The sequence below is a fragment of the Phaenicophaeus curvirostris genome, unplaced genomic scaffold, assembly GCF_032191515.1.
Source record: "Phaenicophaeus curvirostris isolate KB17595 unplaced genomic scaffold, BPBGC_Pcur_1.0 scaffold_389, whole genome shotgun sequence".
NCBI lineage: Eukaryota > Metazoa > Chordata > Aves > Cuculiformes > Cuculidae > Phaenicophaeus > Phaenicophaeus curvirostris.
In genome coordinates this window covers 917-23474 of record NW_027206982.1, presented here as the reverse complement: position 1 = coordinate 23474, position 22558 = coordinate 917, and the positions used below count along the sequence as shown (strand labels likewise).

Below are 22558 nucleotides of genomic sequence, written 5' to 3'. Positions count from 1 at the left end.
TAAAGGGGTTGGGGGGGCACCTAAAGGCGATTGGGGGGGGTTGGGGGCATCTAAAGGGGTTGGGGGGGCACCTAAGGGTGATTGGGGGGGTTGGGGGGCACCTAAAGGGTTGGGGGGGCACCTAAGGGCGATTGGGGGGGTTGGGGTCACCTAAAGGGGTTGGGGGGGCACCTAAGGGCGATTGGGGGGTTGGGGTCACCTAAAGGGGTTGGGGGGCACCTAAAGGCGATTGGGGGGGTTGGGGGGCATCTAAAGGGGTTGGGGGGGCACCTAAGGGTGATTGGGGTGGTTGGGGGGGCACCTAAAGGGGTTGGGGGGGCACCTAAGGGTGATTGGGGGGTTCGGGGGGCATCTAAAGGGGTTGGGGGGGCACCTAAGGGCGATTGGGGGGGTTGGGGGTCATCTAAAGGGGTTGGGGGGCACCTAAGGGTGATTGGGGGGGTTGGGGGGGCATCTAAAGGGGTTGGGGGGGCACCTGAGGGTGATTGGGGGGGTTGGGGGGGCATCTAAAGGGGTTGGGGGGGCACCTAAGGGTGATTGGGGGGGTTGGGGGGGCATCTAAAGGAGTTGGGGGGCACCTAAGGGCGATTGGAGGGATTGGGGGGCGCACCTAAAGAGGTTGGGTGGCATCTAAAGGGGTTGGGGGGGCACCTAAGGGTGATTGGGGGGGTTGGGGGGCATCTAAAGGGATTGGGGGGGCACCTAAGGGTGATTGGGGGGGTTGGGGGGCATCTAAACGGGTTGGGGGGGCACCTGAGGGTGATGGGGGGGTTGGGGGGCATCTAAAGGGGTATTTGGGGGCACCTAGGGGGGGTTTTGGGGGCGCAGGAGGGGTTGGGGGGCATCTAAAGGGGGTGTGGGGGCAACTAAGGGGGCTGGGGGCAGTTAAGGGTAATTTGGGGGCGTCTAAGGGGGTTTGTGGGGCAGGAGGGGGTGGGGGGGGCACCTCAGAGGGGTCGGTGTGGGCGGGGCTTGGCTCTTTTTGATTGGCAGGCGGAGGGGGCGGGGCTCCGCGGGGCAGCGCGGGCTCTGATTGGTCTCTAGGGGCGAGGGGGCGGGGCTCTGTGAGGCAGCGCGGTCTCTGATTGGTCGGTAGGCCAAAAGGGGGCGTGGCTTGAGAGGCAGCGGGATCTGTGATTGGTCGATGCGGGGAAGGGGGCGGGGCTTAGGCTGCAGCGCGGTGTGTGATTGGTCGATAATGGGAAGGGGGCGGGGCTTAGGCTGCAGCGCGCTCTGTGATTGGTCGGTAGGGGGAAGGGGGCGGGGCCCGGCGGCGGCGGCGGGGCGGCGGGAAGATGGCGGCGGAGCGGGCTGAGGCAGCGGGGCCGGGGCCGGGGGGGGCCGAGCTGCCCCCCTACGCGGGCTGGGGGCCGGCCGAGCTGCAGGCCACGCTCAGCGGCATCGGGGCCCCCGTGCAGGGTGAGGGGGGGGACCTGAAATGGGGGGGGGGGGGGGGGGGCTCCTAAAATGGGGGGAGGGGCTCCTCAAATCGGGGGGGGGCTCCTAAAGGGGCTGAGGGGCAGCTAAGGGGGGTGAGGGGGGCGCCTAAGGGGGGATTGGGGGGGCAGGAGGGGTGAGGGGGCATCTAAAGGGGGGATTGGGGGGGGCAGGAGGGGGGGGGGCTCCTAAAGGGGGTGGGGGGGCAGGAGGGGTCGGGGGCGGCTATAGGGGTGGGGGGGGCTCCTAAAATGGCGGGGGGGGCTCTTAAAGGGGCTGAGGGGCAGCTAAGGGGGGTGGGGGCGCACCTAGGGGGGGATTGGGGGGGGCAGTAGGGGTGAGGGGGTGTCTAAGGGTAATTGGGGGGGGGCAGGAGGGGGTGGGGGGCTCCTAAAGGGGGTGGGGGGGCACCTAAGGGGGGATTGGGGGGGCAGGAGGGGTCGGGGGGCAGCTATAGGGAGGACTATCTGGGGGTCCCTGACCCTGTGTCCCCCCCACCCCAGGAACCCGGGAAGAGTTAGTGGAGCGGCTGCAGGCCTACACGCTGCAGGTAACACCCCCCCAAAAAAAAATCCACCTGGGGAGGGGCCTCCAAATTGTTTTAGGCTTTTATTTATATATAATGCGCTATATATATATATAAGGCTTTTATTTTGGGGACCCCAAAATCCACTGGGGGGGGGTAAAATCGACTCTGAGAGGCCCCAAAATTCATTGGGGAGGGGTCAACACTCACTTTATGGGGGGGGGACAAAATCCAGCTCTGGGGGCTTCTAAAATGCCCCCCTACGCACACTGGGGGTCCCCAAAATCCATTGGGGGGGGCAAAATTCATCCGGGGGGGGGCTCTGGGTTTCCTATTTCCTTGGTTTTGGGGGGGGTTTGCTTGTTTTTTGGGGGTCTCTCTTTCATTTTGGAGGGATCTTTCTGTTTTTTTGTGGGGTCTCCTTGTTTTTTGAGGGGTCTCTTTGTATTTTTGGGGGGGTTTCCTTGTTCTTGGGGGTGTTTCTCACCGTGTGTGTCCCCCCCCTAGACTGGGATCGTGCTGAGCCGCCCTGTGCTGCGCCCCGAGGAGGGGGACAAGGCGGGGGGCTCTACCTGCACAGGTGGGGGAGGGGAAAAGGGGGGGGTCATGGGATAATGGGGGGTCGCTGGGTGCTCTGGGGGGGTCGCTGGGTACTTTGGGGGGGATCAGTGGGTGCTTTGGGGGGTCAGTGGGTGCTCTGGGGGGGTCCCTGGGTGCTTTGGGGAGGTTCGTGAGTGCTTTGGGGGGGGGTCACTAGTTGCTTTGGGGGGGTCACTGGGTGCTTTGAGGGGTCGGTGGGTGCTCTCGGGGGGTCACTGGATGATTGGGGGGGGGTCACTGGGTGCTTTGGGGGGGTCAGTGGGTGTTTGGGGGGGTCGGTGGGTGCTTTGGGGGGGGTCACTGGTTGCTTTGGGGGGGTCACTGGATGTTTTAGGGGGGTCACCGAGTGTTTTGGGGGGTTACAACGTCTCTTCCCCCCCCTTCCAACCCCAGGTTCCAGGGTTACCCCTCCAGCACCCCTTGGTGCCCCCCCCTCCGCCGCCCCCCCCGGGGCTGGGCCTGAGTTTCGGCTTGGGGGTGCCCCCCCCGCCCCCCCCGCCGCCCCCCCGGGGCTGAGAGGAGAGGGGGGGGCAGCGGCCCCCCTGTCCGAGGAGGAGCGGCTGACGCTGGCCCAGCAGCAGGCGGCCCTCCTGCTGCAGGAGGAGAGAGTCCAGGTTGGGGGGGGGGGCACCTATGGGGGCGGGGGGGGCCCCTGGGGGGGCACCTATGGGGGGGGGGACCCCATTCAGGGGAGTATCATGGGGCTTTAAGGGGTGTCTATGGGGCTGGGGGGGGGGAATAAGGGGTTAAGGGGGTGCTGGGGGGCCACCCAGGGGTGCTGGGGGGGCACCTATGGGGGGGGGCACCTTGTGAGGGGGGGTATTATCGGGCTTTAAGGGGTTTCTATGGGGCTGGGAGGGAGAATAAAGGGTTAAGGGGGTTCTTGGGGGCACCCATGGGTGCTGGGGGGGTGCAGGATTATTTGGGGGGGGTGCTCAGCACCCATGGGTGCCTCTTGTGTCCCCCCCCCTCCCCCTCAGGGTCAGCACCCGTTTGGGGACAAAGCGAAGGAGCAGGAGCTGCTGGAGCAGCAGAAACGGGTGAGTTGGGGGGGGGGCACCCATGGGTGGATGGGGGGGGCACCCATGGGTGCTGGGAGGGCTCTCGAGGGGGTTCAGGAGCACCCACGGGTGTCCCCCCCCACCCAGAGCACCCGTGGGTGCTCTGGGTGGGGGGGGGGACACCCGTGGGTGCTCAGAAAGGGGGTGGGGGGGCACCTTTGGGTGCTGGGGGGGGCACCCATGGGTGCTGGGGTGGGGTGTGACACCCCTGGGTGCTCGTGTCCCCCCCCAGGCCGCGGTTCTCCTGGAGCAGGAGCGGCAGCAGGAGCTGGCGGCCAAGCTGGGGGCCCCCCCCGGGGCCGCGCGGCCCCCCCGAGGCAGCACCCATGGGTGCTAGAGGGCCCCCCCTGGCCCCCCCGCGAGGTGAGTGACCCCCGCACATTGGTTCCCACGCATTTTAGGTCCCCCCTTTGCATCCCTTCTATATTATTCCCCCCGCTTTGAGTTCCCCCCCTTTGCGTCCGACCCCCTTCGCGTCCCCCCCCCCCTTCGCGTCCCCCCCCCTTCGCGTCCCCCCCCCTTCGCGTCCCCCCCCCCCTTCGCGTCCCCCCCCCTTCGCGTCCCCCCCCTTCGCGTCCCCCCCCCCTTCGCGTCCCCCCCCCCTTCGCGTCCCCCCCCCCCTTCGCGTCCCCCCCCCCCTTCGCGTCCCCCCCCCCCTTCGCGTCCCCCCCCCCTTTGCGTCCCCCTCATTTTGAGTTCCCTCTCCCCTTGAGTTCTCCTCACATTGAGTTCCCCCCCGAACTTCGCACCCCTCCTCTTGCATCCCCCCCCCTTTACTCTCCCCCCACTGTGTCCGCCCCCTTTTTCTGCCCCCCCCTCACTCCTTTCCCCCCGGCAGGTTCCACCCCCCTGGGTTCCCCCCTGCCCCTGGGCGCCCCGACTCGGCCCCGGGGGCCCCCCCCGCCCCCCGGCGAGGAGACCAGAGAGGTGAGGGGGGGGATTTTTGGGGGGGGGGGGGGGCTGGCTGCTTGGGGGGGTCATTTTGGGGGGTGGGGAGGGTCCTGAGCGCTTGGGGGGGGCATTATAGGGGTGGAGAGAGTCCCAGATCTTTTTTTTCTGGGGTGGGGGGAAAATCTCTGGTTTTTGGGGGTCCCAGTTCCCTAATTTGGGGGGGGGTCTCTGGTTTTGGGGATCCCAGCTCTCTAGTTTGGGGGGTCCCTGGGTTGGGGGTGTCCCAGTTCCATAGTTTGGGGGGTTCCTGGCTTGGGGGGGGTCCCAGTTTCCTAATTTGGGGGGGGCCCTGGTTTTGGGGGGTCCCAATTCCCTAATTTGGGGGGTCCCTGGTTTTGGGGGGTCCCATTTCCCTAATATGGGGCTGGGGGTGGTCCTAGTTGTCTAATTTGGGGGGGGTTGCTGGTTTTGGGGGGTGTCAGTTCCCTAATTTGGGGGGGTCTCTAGTTTTGGAGGATCCTAGTCCCCTAATTTGGGGGGGTCCCTGGTTTTGGGGGGTCCCAGTTCCTTAATTTGGGGGGTCCCAGTTCCCTAATTTGGGGTGGGAGGGGTCCCACTTCCCTAATTTGGGGGGGTCCCTGGGTTTGGGGGGTCCTAGTTTCCTAATTTGGGGGCGTCCCTGGTTTTGGGGGGTCCCAGTTCCCTAGTTTGGGGGGATCCCGGTTCCCTAATTTGGGGGGGTCCCTAGTTTTGGGGCATCCCATTTCCCTAATTTGGGGGGGACCCTGGTTTTGGGGTATCCCAGTTCCCTAATTTGGGGGGTCCTTGTTTTGGGGGATTCCAGTTCCCTATTTTGGGGGGGTCCCTGGTTTTGGGAGGTCCCACTTTCCTAATTTAGGGGGGTCGCTGCTTTTGGGGGGGTCCCACTTGTCTAATTTGGGGGGGTCTCTGGTTTTGGGGGGTGTCAGTTCCCTAATTTGGGGGGTCCCATTTCCCTAATTTGGGGGGGTCCTTGGTTTTGGGGGGGGTCCCTGGTTTTGGGAGGTCCCAGTTCCCTAATTTGGGGGAGTCCCTGGTTTTGGGGGGTCCCAGTTCCCTAATTTGGGGTTGGGGGGGTTCCACTTCCCTAATTTGGGGGGGGGGTCCCTATTTTTGGGGCATCCCAGTTCCCTAATTTGGGGGGGACCCTGGTTTTGGTGGGTCCCAATTCCCTAATTTGGGGGGGTCCCTGGTTTTGGGAGGTCCCACTTTCCTAATTTGGGGGGGTTGCTGGTTTTGGAGGGTCCCAGTTCCCTAATTTGGGGGGGTTGCTGGTTTTGGGAGGTCCCATTTCCCTAATTTGGGGGGGTCCCTGGTTTTGGGAGGTCCCACTTTCCTAATTTGGGGGGGTTGCTGGTTTTGGAGGGTCCCAGTTCCCTAATTTGGCGGGGGTCTCTGGTTTTGGGGGGTCCTAGTTTCCTAATTTGGGGGGGTCCCTGGTTTTGGGGGGTCCCAGTTCCCTAATTTGGGGGGGTTGCTGGTTTTGGAGGGTCCCAGTTCCCTAATTTGGGGGGGGTCTCTGGTTTTGGGGGGTCCTGGTTCCCTAATTTGGGGGGGTCCCTGGTTTTGGGGGGTGTCAGTTCCCTAATTTGGGGGGTCCCAGCTTCCTAATTTGGGGGTGTCCCTGGTTTTGGGGGGGTCCCACTTCCCTAATTCGGGGTTGGGGGGGGGGGGTCCCCATTCCTTTCGGGGGTGTCCCCTGGTTTTGGGGTGTCCCTTTTCCCCCCTAACCCCCCCGTGTCCCCCCCCCCGCAGCCCGAGGACCCCTCGGGGGGCCCCAAGATCCCGCAGGCGCTGGAGAAGATCCTGCAGCTCAAGGAGAGTCGCCAGGAGGAGCTCGTCACCGCGCCCGCGGCCTCGGGTGACACTTCTTGGGGGGGGGGGGGGGGGACACAGCCTGGGGGGACATTTCGGGGGGGGTCACCCCCGTCAGCCCCCCCTGACCCCGTCCCCCTGTCCCCGTCCCTGTCCCTGCAGCCGAGGAGGAGATGGAGACGGAGCCGCGGGGGTCGGCGTCCGAGGCCGAGGAGGACGTGGGGCTCTCCAAGAAGGAGGTTGGGGACCTTCGGGTCACCCTAGTGTCACCCTAGTGCCACTGTCGTGTTTTCTCTGTCCTCCTGGTGTCACTTTTTATCGTTTTGGTGTCCCCACTGTCCCCCTGCTGTCACCTCTTATCACCCTGGTGTCCCCCTTGTGCCCTTGCTGTCATCTCTTATCATCCTGGTGTCACCTCTTATCACTCTGGTGTCCCCCCTGTCCCCCTGGTGTCACCTCTTATCCCCCTGGTGTCCCCTCTTATCCCCCTGGTGTCCCCAATGTCCCTTGTGAGTCCTTGGTGTCCCCTCCATGTCCTCTCTGGTGTCCCTAATGTCCCTTGTGAGTCCTTGGTGTCCCCTCCATGTCCCCTCTGGTGTCTCCAATGTCCCTTTTGAGTCCTCGGTGTCCACTCCATGTCCCCCCGGTGTCCCCAATGTCCCTTGTGAGTCCTCGGTGTCCTCTCCACGTCCCCCCTGGTGTCCTTGATGTCCCTTTTGAGTCCTCGGTGTCCTCTCCATGTCCCCCACGTCCCCCTGGTGTCCCCGATGTCCCCATTGTCACCGTGTCCCCTCTGTCCCCCCACCCCCCTCAGCGCAACCGCAAGCGCCGCAACCGCAAGAAGAAGAAGCGAAGCCGGGTGACGCGGGGACAATCGGGGACCCCGAGGGGACAGGAGGGGACGGGCCCCCCCGCCGACCCTCCCGAGGACCTCGAGGTGGAGGTCGAATACGTCACCGAGGAGCCCGAGATCTACGACCCCAACTTCGTCTTCTTCAAGAGGATCTTCGAGGCCTTCAAGGTGTCCGGGGGACGCTTGGTGGCCTTGGTGGCCCCAGGGGTGACAATTTCTGAGCTTCAGAGCAGCCTTGGGGGGCCTAAAGTTGAGAAATTGGGGTTTGGTGGCATCTCCATGGGGTTGGTAGCATGTCCCGGGGCTTGGTGGCATCTCCAGGGGGTTGGTGGCATCGTGGGTGGCTTCAACCATGGGGCTGGGTGGCCCTTGGTGGCCTTGGTGGCCTCCGCGGGTGACAATTTCTGAGCTTTAGAGCAGCCCTGGGGACCTTAAAGCTGAGAAATTGGGGTCTGGTGGCATCTTCAGGGGGTTGGTGGCATCATGATTGGTGGCATTTATGGGGCTGGGTGGTTCTTGGTGGCCTTGGTGGCCCCGTGGGTGACAATTTCTGAGCTTTAGAGCAGCCTTGGGGACCTTAAAGCTGAGAAATTGGGGTCTGGTGACATCTCCCAGGGGTTGGTGGCATCTCCAGGGGGTTGGTGGCATCATGATTGGTGGCATTTATGGGGCTGGGTAGTTCTTGGTGGCCTTGGTGGCCCCGTGGGTGACAATTTCTGAGGTTTAGAGCAGCTTTGGGGGGCTTAAAGCTGAGAAATTGGGGTCTGGTGGCATCTCCAGGGGGTTGGTGGCATCGTGGGTGGCTTCAACCATGGGGCTGGGTGGCACTTGGTGGCCTCGGTGGCCTCCACGGGTGACAATTTCAGAGCTTTAGAGCAGCCTTGGGGACCTTAAAGCTGAGAAATTGGGGTCTGGTGGCATCTTCAGGGGGTTGGTGGCATCATGGGTGGCTTCAACCATGGGGCTGGGTGGCCCTTGGTGGCTCTTGGTGGCCTTGGTGGCCCCGTGGGTGACAATTTCTGAGCTTTAGAGCAGCCTTGGGGGCCCTAAAGCTGAGAATTTGGGGTCTGGTGGCATCTCCAGGGGGTTGGTGGCATCTCCAGGGGTGCCGGGGAGGGGGGGAGGTGACGGTCTCCTCGCTGTCCCCGTGTCCCCAGCTGACGGACGAGGTGAAGAAGGACAAGGAGAAGGAGCCGGACAAGGCGGAGCGGCCCGAGAGCAGCGTCCCCCGCAGGAAGGGCCTCGATGACGCCCGCAAGAGCGACGAGGACAGCTCCGAGGACGAGCAGGTGGCTCTTGGTGGCCCTGGAGGGGCTCGTGGTGGCCCTGGGGTGGGGACAGGTGGCTCTTGGTGGCCCTGGGGGGACTCTTGGTGGCCCTGGGGTGGGGACTGGGTGACAAGAGTGGCTTTAGGTGGCCCTGAGGTGGCTCTTGGTGGTCCTAGAGAGGCTCTTGGTGGCCCTGGGGTGGGGACAGGATGACCAGAGTGGCTTTAGGTGGCCCTGAGGTGGCTCTTGGTGGCCCTAGAGGGGTTCTTGGTGGTCCTGGAATGGGGACAAGTGGCTATTGGTGGCCCTGGAGTAGGAACAGGGTGGCAAGAGTGGCTTTAGGTGGCCCTAGAGGAGCTCTTGGTGGCGCCGGGGTGGGGACAAGTGGCTCTTGGTGGCCCTGGAGTAGGGACAGGGTGACAAGAGTGGCTTTAGGTGGCCCTAGAGGGACTCCTGGTGGCCCTAGAGGGGCTCTTGGTGGCCCTGGGGTTGGGACAGGTGGCTCTTGGTGGCCCTAGAAGGGCTCTTGGTGGCCTTGGAGTGGGGACAGTGTGACAAGAGTGGCTTTAGGTGACCCTGAGGTGGCTTTAGGTGGCCCTAGAGGGGCTCTTGGTGGCCCTGGGGTTGGGACAGGTGGCTCTTGGTGGCCCTGGAGTAGGCACAGGGTGACAAGAGTGGCTTTAGGTGACCCTGGAGTGGCTCTTGGTGGCCCTAGAGGGGCTCTTGGTGGCCCTGGGGTTGGGACAGGTGGCTCTTGGTGGCGCTGGAGTGGGGACAGGGTGACAAGAGTGGCTTTAGGTGGCCCTAGAGGGGCTCTTGGTGGCCTTGGGGTTGGGACTAGTGGCTCTTGGTGGCCCTGGAGTGGGGACAGGGTGACCAGAGTGGCTTTAGGTGGCCCTAGAGGGACTCTTGGTGGCCCTGGGACAGGGATAGGTGGCTCTTGGTGGCCCTGGTGGGACTCTTGGCGGCCCTGGAGGGGCTCTTATTGGTCCTGGAGTGGGGACAGGGTGACAAGAGTGACTTTAGGGTGGGTCTTGGTGGCCCTAGATGGGCTCTTGGTGGCCCTGGGGTGGGGCCAGGGTGACAAGATTGGCTTTTGGTGGCCCTGGAGTGGCTCTTGGTGGCCCTAGAGGGGCTCTTGGTGGCCCTGGAGTGGGGCCAGGGTGACAAGATTGGCTTTTGGTGGCCCTAGAGGGGCTTTTGGTGGCCCTAGAGGGACTCTTGGTGTCCCTGGGGTGGGGACAGGTGGCTCTTGGTGGCCCTGGGGTGGCTCTTGGTGGCCCTGGGGTGGGGCCAGGGTGCTGGAGGTGGCCCTAGAGGGGCTCTTGGTGGCCCTGGGGTGGCTGTTGGTGGCCGTGGTGGCGAGTGTCCCTTTGTCCCCAGGAGAAGAAGCCCGAGGCGCCCAAGCTCTCCAAGAAGAAGCTGCGACGCATGAACCGCTTCACGGTGGCCGAGCTCAAGCAGGTGACAGCGGGGACAACCCTGGGGACACCGCAAGGTTCTTCTGGTCACCCAGCGGGGGGCCCTGGGGGCATCTCAGGGACGTTGGTGGCACCTCAAGGTGCTCCACGTTCTCCTTGTCACCTCTCTGGGCTCCCTGGGGGCATCTCAGGGACGTTGGTGGCACCTCAAGGTGCTCCATGTTCTCCTTGTCCCCTCTCTGGGGACACTGGAGGCATCTCAGAGGCTTTGGTGACACCTCGAGGTGCTCTATGTCCTTCTTGTCACCTCTCTGGGCTCCCTGGTGGCATCTCAGAGGCTTTGGTGACACCTCAAGGTGCTCCAGGTCCCTCTTGTCACCTCTCTGGGCTCCCTGGAGGCATCTCAGAGGCTTTGGTGGCACCTCAAGGTGCTCCGTGTCCCTCTTGTCACCTCTCTGGGGTTGTTGGTGGCATCTCAGGGACATTGGTGACACCTCAAGGTGCTCCATGTTCTTCTTGTCACCTCTCTGGGGTCCCAGTGGCATCTCAGAGAATTTAATGACCACTCAAGCTGCTTTATGTCCCTCTTTTCATCCAATTGGGGTTCCTGGGGGCATCTCAGAGGCTTTGGTGACACCTCAAGATGCTCCATGTCCCTCTTGTCACCTTCCTGGCCTCCCTGGTGCCATCTCAGAGGCCTTGGTGACACCTCGAGGTGCTCCACGTCCCTCTTGTCCCCTCTCTGGGCTCCCTGGAGGCATCTCAGAGGCCTTGTTGACACCTTGAGGTGCTCCACGTTCTCCTTGTCACCTCTCTGGGGTTGTTGGTGGCATCTCAGAGGCTTTGGTGACACTTGGAGGTGCTCCATGTCCCTCTTGTCCCCTCTCTGGGCTCCCTGGAGGCATCTCAGAGGCTTTGGTGACACCTCAAGGTGCTCCACGTCTCTCTTGTCCCCTCTCTGGGCTCCCTGGAGGCATCTCAGAGGCTTTGGTGGCCCCTGGAGGGGCTCCTCCTCACCGTGTCCCCTCCCCTGCAGCTGGTGGCCCGCCCGGACGTGGTGGAGATGCACGACGTGACGGCCCAGGACCCGAAGCTGCTGGTCCACCTCAAGGCCACCAGGAACTCGGTGCCGGTGCCCCGGCACTGGTGCTTCAAGCGCAAGTATCTCCAGGGCAAACGCGGCATCGAGAAGCCGCCCTTCGAGCTCCCCGACTTCATCAAGAGGACCGGCATCCAGGAGATGCGCGAGGCCCTCCAGGAGAAGGTGGGACGCCCGCCGCGGGCGCTGGGGACACCGCGGTTGGATCTCGAGGGCTTTGGGACCATTCGAGGTCACCGTCTGGGGCTTTGGGGCCACCAGGGTTGGATCTTGAGGGCTTTGGGGACACCAGGATTGGATCTTGAGGGCTTTGGGACCATTCAAGGTCACCGTCTGGGGCTTTGGGGCCACCAGGGTTGGATCTTGAGGGCTTTGGGGCCACCAGAGTTGGACCTTGAGGGCTTTGGGGCCACCAGGATTGGATCTTGAGGGCTTTGGGGCCACCAGAGTTGGACCTTGAGGGCTTTGGGGTCACCAGGATTGGATCTTGAGAGCTCTGGGGTCTCCAGAGTTGGACCTTGAGGACTTTGGGACCCTTCAAGGTCACCATCTGGGGCTTTGGGGCCACCAGGGTTGGATCTCGAGGGCTTTGGGGCCACCAGAGTTGGACCCTGAGGGCTTTGGGGCCACCAGGATTGGACCTTGAGGACTTTGGGACCCTTCAAGGTCACCATCTGGGGCTTTGGGGCCACCAGGGTTGGATCTCGAGGGCTTCGGGGCCCCCGGAGTTGGTCCCTGAGGTCCCCGTCCCCTCCGTGTCTCCCCCAGGAGGAGCAGAAGACCATGAAGTCCAAGATGCGCGAGAAGGTTCGTCCCAAGATGGGGAAGATCGACATCGACTACCAGAAGCTCCACGACGCCTTCTTCAAGTGGCAGACCAAGCCCAAGCTCACCATCCACGGGGACCTCTACTACGAGGTGGCACCTCGGGGGGGTCCCCGTGTCCCTCAGGGACCTTCTCACCTTCTTCTGTCCCTCAGGGGGGTCCCCGTGTCCCTCAGGGGGGTCCCTGTGTCCCTCAGGGATGTTCTCACCTTCTTCTGTCCCTCAGGGGGGTCCCCGTGTCCCTCAGGGGGGTCCCCGTGTCCCTCAGGGATCTTCTCACCTTCTTCTGTCCCTCAGGGCTGTCCCCGTGTCCCTCAGGAGGGTCCCTGTGTCCCTCAGAGGGGGTCCCCGTGTCCCTCAGGGACGTTCTCACCTTCTTCTGTCCCTCAGGGGTGTCCCCGTGTCCCTCAGGGTTGTCCCCATGTCCCTCAGGGGGGTCCTCGTGTCCCTCAGGGACGTTCTCACCTTCTTCTGTCCCTCGGGGCTGTCCCCATGTCCCTCGGGGGGTCCCCATGTCCCTCAGGGTTGTCCCCATGTCCCTCGGGGGGTCCCCGTGTCCCCCGGGGCCGCTGTCACCCCGTTGTCCCCCCCAGGGGAAGGAGTTTGAGACGCGGCTCAAGGAGAAGAAGCCGGGGGACTTGTCGGACGAGCTGCGCATCGCGCTGGGGATGCCCGTGGGGCCGGTGAGGGCCGGGGGGGGCACCCAGGGGTGCTGGGGGGGGTTAGGGGACACCCAGGGGTGCTGGGGGGGTCCTGGGGGCCATTGGGGGACACCCAGGGGTGCTGGCGGGGGGGTTAAGTGACACCCATGGGTGCTGGGGGGTGGTCCTAGGGGAGTCCGGGGGGGTTAGGTGACACCCATGGGTGCTGGGGGGGGCCCTGGGGGCCATTAGGTGACACCCATGGGTGCTGGGGGGGCGTTTTGGGGGGTCCTGGTGGGGGTTAAGTGACACCCATGGGTGCTGGGGGGGGCAATTTTGGGGTCTGGATGGGTGCTGGGGGGGGTTAGGTGACACCCATGGGTGCTGGAGTCGTCTTTGAGGGGTGCTGGGGGGGGTTAGATGACACCCATGGGTGCTGAGGGGGGGTTAGGTGACACCCATGGGTGCTGGGGGGGGCCCTGGGGGCCATTAGGTGACACCCATGGGTGCTGGGGGGGCCCTGGGGGCCATTAGGTGACACCCATGGGTGCTGGGGTCATCTTTGAGGGGTGCTGGGGGGCGGTTAGGTGACACCCATGGGTGCTGGAGGGGTCCTGGTGGGGGTTAAATGACACCCATGGGTGCTGGGGGGGCAATTTTGGGGTCTCTATGGGTGCTGGGGGGCGGTTAGGTGACACCCATGGGTGCTGGGGGGGTCCTGGTGGGGGTTAGGTGACACCCATGGGTGCTGGGGGGGGTTAGGTGACACCCATGGGTGCTGGGAGGGGTCTTGGGGGGGGTTAAGTGACGCCCATGGGTGCTGGGGGGGGTTAATTTAGGGGTCTGTATGGGTGCTGGGGGGGGTTAGGTGACACCCATGGGTGCTGGGGGGGTCCTGGGGGCCATTAGGTGACACCCATGGGTGCTGGGGGGGGTTAGGTGACACCCATGGGTGCTGGGGGGGTCCTGGGGGCCATTAGGTGACACCCATGGGTGCTGTGGTGGTTTTGGGGGTGCCTGGGGGGGCATTAGGTGACACCCATGGGTGCTGGGGTCATCTTTGAGGGGTGCTGGGGGGCGGTTAGGTGACACCCATGGGTGCTGGAGGGGTCCTGGTGGGGGTTAAATGACACCCATGGGTGCTGGGGGGGGCAATTTTGGGGTCTCTATGGGTGCTGGGGGGGGTTAGGTGACACCCATGGGTGCTGGGAGGGGTCCTGGGGGGGAGTTAAGTGACACCCATGGGTGCTGGGGGGGGTCTTGGGTGGGGTTAAGTGGCACCCATGGGTGCTGGGGGGTTAATTTAGGGGTCTCTATGGGTGCGGGGGGGGTTAGGTGACACCCATGGGTGCTGGGAGGGGTCTTGGGGGGGGTTAAGTGACCCCCCTGGGTGCTGGGGGGGGGGTTAAGTGACACCCATGGGTGCTGGGGGGGCCTCTAGGTGACACCCATGGGTGCTGGGGGGGGGGGTTAAGTGACCCCCCTGGGTGCTGGGGGGGGGGGTGGTTGGTGACACCCATGGGTGCTGGGGTGGGGGGGGGCACCCTTGGGTGCTGACCCCCCCCCCCTCTTTTCTTTCCCCCCCCCCCCGAGAACGCGCACAAGGTGCCCCCCCCCTGGCTGATCGCCATGCAGCGCTACGGGCCCCCCCCCCTCCTACCCCAACCTCAAGATCCCGGGGCTCAACTCCCCCATCCCCGAGGTGGGGGGGGGGGCATTTGGGGGGGGTATTTGGGGTGGGGGGGGTCGTTTAGGGGGTGTATTTGGGGTGGGAGGGGGCGTTGAGGGGGGTATTTGGGGTGGGAGGGGGTCGTTTAGGGGGGTATTGGGGGGCATTTAGGGGGGTATTTGGGGTGAGGGGGGTCGTTTAGGGGGTATTTGGGGTGAGGGGGGGTCGTTGAGGGGGCTTTTTGGGGTGAGGGGGCGGTTGAGGGGGGTATTTGGGGCGAGGGGGGGTCGTTTAGGGGGGTATTTGGGGTGGGAGGGGTCGTTGAGGGGGGTATTTGGGGTGGGGGGGCAGTTGAAGGGGGTATTTGGGGTGAGGGGGGGCGTTGAGGGGGGTATTTGGGGTGAGGGGGGTCGTTGAGGGGGGTATTTGGGGTGGGAGGGGGTCGTTTAGGGGGGTATTGGGGGGCATTTAGGGGGGTATTTGGGGTGAGGGGGGTCGTTTAGGGGGTATTTGGGGTGAGGGGGGGGTCGTTGAGGGGGCTTTTTGGGGTGAGGGGGGCGGTTGAGGGGGGTATTTGGGGCGAGGGGGGGGCATTGAGGGGGGTATTTGGGGTGGGGGGGGTCGTTGAGGGGGGTATTTGGGGTGGGGGGGCAGTTGAAGGGGGTATTTGGGGTGAGGGGGGGCGTTGAGGGGGGTATTTGGGGTGAGGGGGGTCGTTGAGGGGGGTATTTGGGGTGGGAGGGGGTCGTTTAGGGGGGTATTGGGGGGCATTTAGGGGGGTATTTGGGGTGAGGGGGGTCGTTTAGGGGGTATTTGGGGTGAGGGGGGGGTCGTTGAGGGGGCTTTTTGGGGTGAGGGGGGCGGTTGAGGGGGGTATTTGGGGCGAGGGGGGGGCATTGAGGGGGGTATTTGGGGTGGGGGGGGTCGTTGAGGGGGGTATTTGGGGTGAGGGGGGGCGTTGAGGGGGGTATTTGGGTGAGGGGGGGTCGTTGAGGGGGGTATTTGGGGTGAGGGGGGGCGTTGAGGGGGGTATTTGGGGTGAGGGGGGGCATTTAGGGGGGTATTTGGGGTGAGGGGGGGCATTTAGGGGGGTATTTGGGGTGAGGGGGTCGTTGAGGGGGGTATTTGGGGTGAGGGGGGGCATTTAGGGGGGTATTTGGGATGAGGGGGTCGTTGAGGGGGGTATTTGGGGTGAGGGGGGTTGTTTAGGGGGGTATTTGGGGTAGGGGGGGCGGTTGAGGGGGGTATTTGGGGCGAGGGGGGCCGTTTAGGGGGGTATTTGGGGTAGGGGGGGCGGTTGAGGGGGGTATTTGGGGCGAGGGGGGCCGTTTAGGGGGGTATTTGGGGTAGGGGGGGCAGTTGAGGGGGGTATTTAGGTGCAAGGGGGGCAAGATTTTGGGGTCCCTCTGTGGTTTTTGGGGTATTTTGAGGGTTTTTAGTTGATTTTAGGGGTTTTTTTTTTTGAGGGGGGTGCCTGATACCCCCCCCCCCGTTTTGCCCCCCCCCCCCCCTAATTAATTGCCCCCCTCCCCCCAAATTAATTGCCCCCCCCAGGGCTGCTCGTTCGGGTACCACGCGGGGGGGTGGGGGAAACCCCCCGTGGACGAGACGGGGAAACCGCTCTACGGGGACGTCTTCGGCACCAACGCCGCCGAGTTCCAGGTACCCCGAAAACACACCCCGGGGACCCCGAAAACACACCCCGGGACCCCGAAAATCCACCCCGGGACCCCGAAAATCCACCCCGGGACACCAAAAACATCCCCGGGACCCCAAAAGTCCACCCCGGGACCCCAAAAATCAACCCCGGGACACCAAAAATCAACCCCGGGACCCCGAAAATCCACCCCGGGGATCCCAAAAATTCACCCCAGGATCCCAAAAACCCACCCAGGGACCCCAAAAATCCAGCCTGGGACCCCAAAAACCGACACGGGGACCCCAAAAATCCACCCTGGGGCCCCAAAAATCCACCCGGGGACCCCGAAAATCCACCCCGGGACCCCAAAAATCCACCCCAGGACCTCAAAAATCTATGCTGGGACCTCAAAAATCCACTCCAGGACCCCAAAATCCATGCTGGGACCCCAAAAATCCACCCAGGGACCCCGAAAATCCACCCCAAGACCTAAAAAATCCAGCCCGGGACACCAAAAACACCCCCGGGGACCCCAAAAGTTCCCCCCAGGACCCCAAAAATCCACCCCGGAACACCAGAAATCCACCCCGAGACCCCCAAAATCCACCCCGGGCCCCCAAAAATCTACCCAGGAACCTCAAACATCCACCCCGGGACCCCCAAAAACAGCCCTGGGATCCCAAAAACCCCAGGACCTAAAAAATCCAGCCCGGGACCCCAAAAACCCACCCGGGGACCCCAAAAATCTACCCTGGGACCTCAAAAATCCACCCCAGGACCCCAAAATCCACCCTGGGACCCCAAAAATCCACCCAGGGACCCCAAAAACCTACCCTGGGACCCCAGAAATCCAGCCCGGGACCCCAAAAACACCCCCGGGACCCCAAAAATCCCCCTTGATCCTCCCTCTAGGACCCCAAAATCCCCCTTGATCCCCCCCCGAACCCCCAAAACCCCTCTGGGATCCCCTAAATCCCCCTTGATCCCCCTCCCAGGACCCCCAAATCCCCCTGGGATCCCCAAAATCCCCCTTGATCCCCCCCCGAACCCCAAAACCCCTCTGGGATCCCCTAAATCCCCCTTGATCCCCCTCCCAGGACCCCCAAATCCCCCTGGGACCCCCAAAGTCTCCCTTAATTCCCCTCTAGGACCCCTAAATCCCCCTGGGACCCCCAAAATCCCCCTTGATCCCCCTCCCAGGACCCCCAAATGTCCCCAGGACCCCCAGAACACCCCTGGGACCCTCAAAATCTCCCTTCATCCCCCTCTAGGACCCCTTGATCCCCCTCCCAGGACCCCCAAATCCCCCTGGGACCCCCAAAATCCCCCTTGATCCCCCTCTAGGACCCCTTGATCCCCCTCCCAGGACCCCCAAATCCCCCTGGGACCCCCAAATCCCCTTAATCCCCCTTTTTCCCCTTTGAAGACCAAGGAGGAGGAGGAGGAGATCGACCGGACGCCCTGGGGGGAGCTGGAACCCTCGGACGAAGAATCCTCCGAGGAAGAAGAAGAAGAAGAGAGCGACGAGGAGAAACCCGACGAGACGGGCTTCATCACCCCGGCCGACAGGTCCGGGACCCCCCGCACCCCAAAATTTACCCCCCAGCCCTTCTTTTCCCCCGTTTCTGATGGGTTTTGCCCCCCCTCTCAGCGTCTCATCACCCCGGGGGGTTTCTCCTCGGTGCCCGCGGGGATGGAGACGCCCGAGCTCATCGAGCTGAGGAAGAAGAAGATCGAAGAGGCCATGGATGGGTGAGGGGGGGGGGTAATTAGGGGGCTGGGGGGTAATTAGGGGGTGGGGGGTAGTTGTGGGCTGGGGGGCAGTTAGGGGGCTGGAGGGGCAGTTAGGGGGCTGGGAGGGGGGGTTATGGGGCTGGGAGGGGGTATTTAAGGGGCTGTGGGGGTAGTTAGGGGGCTGAGGGGGCAGTTAGGGGGCTGGGAGGGGGTATTTAAGGGGCTGTGGGGGTAGATACGGGGCTACGGGGGGGTTATGGGGCTGGGAGGGGGTATTTAAGGGGCTGTGGGGGTAGTTAGGGGGCTGAGGGGGCAGTTAGGGGGCTGGAGGGGGTATTTAAGGGGCTGTGGGGGTAGATACGGGGCTACGGGGGGTTATGGGGCTGGGAGGGGGTAGTTAAGGGGCTGTGGGGGTAGTTAGGGGGCTGGAGGGGGGTTATGGGCTGGGAGGGGGTATTTAAGGGGCTTTGGGGGCAGTTAGGGGGCTGGGAGGGGGGGTTATGGGGCTGGGAGGGGGTATTTAAGGGGTTGTGGGGGTAGTTAGGGGGCTGGGAGGGGGGGTTATGGGGCTGGGAGAGGTAGTTATGGGGCTGGGAGGGGGGTATTTAGGGGGCTGGGGGGGTAGATAGGGGGCTATGGGGGGGTTATGGGGCTGGGAGGGGGGGTATTTAGGGGGCTGGGGGGGCAGTTAGGGGGCTACGGGGGGGTTATGGGGCTGGGAGGGGGGTATTTATGGGCTGTGGGGTAGTTATGGGCTGAAGGGGCAGTTATGGGCTGGGAGAGGTAGTTAAGGGGCTGGGAGGGGGTATTTAGGGGCTGGGGGGGTAGTTAGGGGCTACGGGGGGTTATGGGACTGGGAGGGGGGTATTTAGGGGGCTGGGGGGGTAGTTGTGAGGCTGGGAGGGGCAATTAGGGGGCTGGGAGGGGGGTATTTAGCAGGGTGAAGGGGCAGTTGTGAGGCTGGAGGAGCAGTTAGGGAGCTGGAAGGGGGAGTTACGGGGCTGGGAGGGGGGTATTTAGGGGACTGGGGGGTAGTTGTGGGGCTGAGGGGGCAGTTGTGGGGCTGGAGGGGCAGTTAGGGGGCTGAATGGGGGACTATGGGGCTGGGAGGGGGGTATTTAAGGGCTGGGGGGTAGTTGGGGGCTGGAGATAGTTATGGGCTGGAGGGGTAGTTATGGGCTGGAGGGGGGTATTTAGGGGCTGGGGGGTAGTTGTGAGGCTGGAGGAGCAGTTAGGGGCTGGAGGGGCATGTTAGGCTGTGGAGGGGGGTTGTAGATGATGGCATTGGGCTGGAGGAGCAGTTAGGGGCTGGAAGGGGGTTTAGGGGGCTGGAGGGGGAGTTAGGGAGCTGGGCAGTGTGGGCTGAGGGGCAGTTGGGGCTGGTGGCAGGTTGCTGGGTGTAGTTTGGGCTGGAGGGGGTATGTAGGGGCTGGGGGGCAGTGTGGGGCTGGGGGCAGTTTGGGGCTGGGGCAGTAGGGGCTGAATGGCTGGGGCTGATGGGGTTTGGGGCTGGGGGGCAGTTATTATAGATTTACCACCACATTTACCCCATCTAACCCCCCATTTTCCAATCCCTTAACCCCACTTCCCGCTACTACCACCTTTAACCCTCTTAACCACCTCATTTGCACCCTCTAACCCCCCCAATACACCCTCTTCACCCCCCATTTCACCCTCTAACCCCCCCATTTCCTTTCTAACCCCCATTTCCCCTCTCTAACCCCCCAATTCCCACCTAAACCCCCCCACTTCCCCTCTAACCCCCCCATTTCCCCACCTCTAACCCCCCCATTTCCCCCTCTAACCCCCCATTCCCCTCTCTAACCCCCCAATCCCCCTCTAACCCCCCCACTTCCCCTCTAACCCCCCATTTCCCCCTCTAACCACCCCCATTTCCCCTCTAACACCCCCCCAATTCCACCTCTAACCACCCCACTTCCCCTCTAACCCCCCCATTTCCCCCTCTAACCCCCCCATTTCCCCCTCTAACCCCCCCATTCCCTTTCTAACCACCCATTCCCCTCTCTAACCCCCCAATCCCCCTCTAACCCCCCCACTTCCCCTCTAACCCCCCCAATTCCCCCTCTAACCCCCCCATTTCCCCCTCTAACCCCCCCAATTCCCCCTCTAACCCCCCCATTTCCCCCTCTAACCCCCCCATTTCCCTTCTAACCCCCCATTTCCCCTCTAACCCCCCCATTTCCCCCTCTAAACCCCCCCATTTCCCTCTCTAACCCCCCAATTCCCCTCTAACCCCCCCATTTCCCCCTCTAACCCCCCACTTCCCCTCTAACCCCCCATTTCCCCTCTAACCCCCCCATTTCCCCTCTAACCCCCCCACTTCCCCTCTAACCCCCCCATTTCCCCCCCCCAGAGCGAGACCCCCCAACTTTTCACCGTGGTCCCCGAGAAGCGCACAGCGACCGTGGGGGGGGCCATGATGGGTTCCACCCACATCTATGATATGAGCGCGGTGAGACCCCCCCCCCAGCACCCATGGGTGCCCCCCCCCACCCCCTAAACCCCCCCCCAGCACCCCTGGGTGCCCCCCCCACCCCTAAACCCCCCCCCCCAGCACCCCTGGGTGCCCCCCCCCCACCCCTAAACCCTCCCCCCCAGCACTATAGGTGCCCCCCCCCACCCCCCTAAACCCCCCCCCCCAGCACCCCTGGTGCCCCCCCCACCCCTAAACCCCCCCCCCCAGCACCCATGGGTGCCCCCCCCACCCCTAAACCCTCCCCCCCAGCACCCATAGGTGCCCCTCCCACCCCTAAACCCCCCCCAGCACCCCTGGGTGCCCCCCCCAACCCCTTTACCCCCCCCTCCCCCCATCCTGGGCTCCCTCCCAGTTCTCCAGTCGCCCCTATGGGTCCTGAGGTTGGATCTGGAGCCTGTTTTTGGGGTCCCAGCACCCTTGGGTGCCCCCCCTAACCCCCCCCCCCAGCACCCATAGGTGCCCCCCCCTCCCCTTTTACCCCCCCTCCCTCTCCCTTTCCCCCCCTCCCCCCCATCCTGGGCTCCCTCCAGTTCTCCAGTCCCCCCTGCGAGCCTGGGGGTGTCTCCGGGGGCTGTTTTTGGGGTGCCAGCCCCCCCCTCACCCTAACCCCCCCCCCCCAGCACCCATAGGTGCCCCCCCCTCCCCTTTTACCCCCCCTCCCTCTCCCTTTCCCCCCCTCCCCCATCCTGGCTCCCTCCCAGTTCTCCCAGTCCCCCCCTGCGAGCCCTGGGGGTGTCTCCGGGGGCTGTTTTTGGGGTGCCAGCCCCCCCCTCCCCCCTAAACCCCCCCCCCAGCACCCATAGGTGCCCCCCCTCCCCTTTACCCCCCCTCCCTCCCCCTTCCCCCCCCTCCCCCCATCCTGGGCTCCCTCCCAGTTCTCCCAGTCGCCCCTATGGGTCTTGGGGGTGTCTCCGGGGGCTGTTTTTGGGTCCAGCACCCAGAGGTGCCCCCCCTCCCCTTTTACCCCCCCTCCCTCCCCCTTTCCCCCCCCTCCCCCCATCCTGGGCTCCCTCCCAGTTCTCCCAGTCCCCCCCTGCGAGCCCTGGGGGTGTCTCCGGGGGCTGTTTTTGGGGTGCCAGCCCCCCCCTCCCCCCTAAACCCCCCCCCAGCACCCATAGGTGCCCCCCCTCCCCTTTTACCCCCCCCTCCCTCCCCCTTTCCCCCCCCTCCCCCCATCCTGGCTCCCTCCCAGTTCTCCAGTCGCCCCTATGGGTCCTGGGGGTGTCTCCGGGGGCTGTTTTTGGGGTGCCAGCCCCCCAGCCCCCCCCTAACCGCCCCCCCCCGCAGGTGATGGGCCGCAAGGGCGCGGTGGCGGAGGCGCAGGGGGTGGAGGTGGCGCTGGCCCCCGAGGAGCTGGAGCTCGACCCCTCGGCCATGACGCAGAAGTACGAGGAGCACGTCCGCGAGCAGCAGGCGCAGGTCGAGAAGGAGGATTTCAGCGACATGGTGGCCGAGCACGCCGCCAAGCAGAAGGTGACGCCCCCCGCCGTGTCCCCTTGTCACCCCCCGTGTCACCCCTGTCACACACACCCCCCCCCCCGCCGTGTCCCCTCAGCGTCTCCGGCACCTTCATCATCCCGGGCTCCAGGTCAACCCCTGTGTCCCCTTGGCACCCCCTGTCACCCCCCTGTGTGCCCCGTGTCCCCCTTGTCACTCCCTGGTGTCCCCCCCATGTCCCCTTTGTCACTCCCTGTCACCCCCTGTGTCCCCCTTGTGTCCCCCCTGTCACCCCCCGTGTCCCCCCTGTCACCCCCCATGTCACCCTTGTCACCCCCCGTGTCCCCCTTGTCACCCTGTGTCTCCCTGTCCCCCCGTGTTCCCCTGTCCCCATGTCCCCCCTCTCCCCCTGTGTCACCCCCTGTCCCTCTATGTGTCCCCCCCGTCCCCTGTGTCCCCGTGTCACCCCCCTATGTCCTCACTTGTCACCCCCTCTCCCTCCCCTTGTTCCCCTTGTCACTCCCTGTCACTCCCCATGTCCCCCTTGTCACCCCCTGTCACCGCCATGTCCCCCTTGTCACCCCCTGTCACCCCCCGTGTCCCCCTTGTCACCCCCTGTCACCCCCCATGTCCCCCTTGTCACCCCCTGTCACCCCCCCATGTCCCCCTTGTCACCCCCTGTCACCCCCCCATGTCCCCCCTGTCACTCCCTGTCACCCCCCGTGTCCCCCTTGTCACTCCTTGTCACCCCCTGTCACCCCATGTCCCCCTTGTCACCCCCTGTCACCCCCCGTGTCCCCCTTGTCACCCCCCTGTCACCCCCCATGTCCCCCTTGTCACCCCCTGTCACCCCCCATGTCCCCCTTGTCACCCCATGTCCCCCTTGTCACCCCCTGTCACCCCCCGTGTCCCCCTTGTCACCCCCTGTCACCCCCCATGTCCCCCTTGTCACTCCCCATGTCCCTCTCTGTCATCTCCTGTCCCCCTCTGTCACCCCGTGACCCCTCGGCACCTCCAGCACCTTCATCATCCTGAGCTCCTTGTCACCCCTGTCACCCCCCCTTGTCCCCCTTGTCACCTCCTGCCCCCCCCCCAACCCCGTGTCC

At 64.3% G+C, this 22558-nt stretch overlaps 1 protein-coding gene across 1 annotated transcript; it reads left to right on the top strand.

Annotated features, from left to right (window-relative positions):
• Nucleotides 1-1279: 1279 nt before the first annotated feature.
• Nucleotides 1280-21503, top strand: SF3B2 (splicing factor 3b subunit 2; the record flags this gene model as incomplete). Its single annotated transcript, XM_069882898.1, is given in 23 exon segments — nucleotides 1280-1419; nucleotides 1941-1987; nucleotides 2471-2543; nucleotides 2957-3177; nucleotides 3544-3603; nucleotides 3857-3922; nucleotides 3924-3987; nucleotides 4463-4551; nucleotides 6310-6415; nucleotides 6532-6608; nucleotides 7184-7390; nucleotides 8380-8511; nucleotides 9874-9954; nucleotides 10948-11175; nucleotides 11779-11928; nucleotides 12429-12518; nucleotides 14070-14117; nucleotides 14119-14178; nucleotides 15700-15807; nucleotides 17211-17358; nucleotides 17437-17536; nucleotides 19895-19991; nucleotides 21303-21503. Coding segments are annotated over 23 exon segments (2577 nt in total), but the record flags the coding sequence as incomplete, so codon positions are not given.
• Between the last annotated feature and the right edge of the window lie 1055 nt (nucleotides 21504-22558).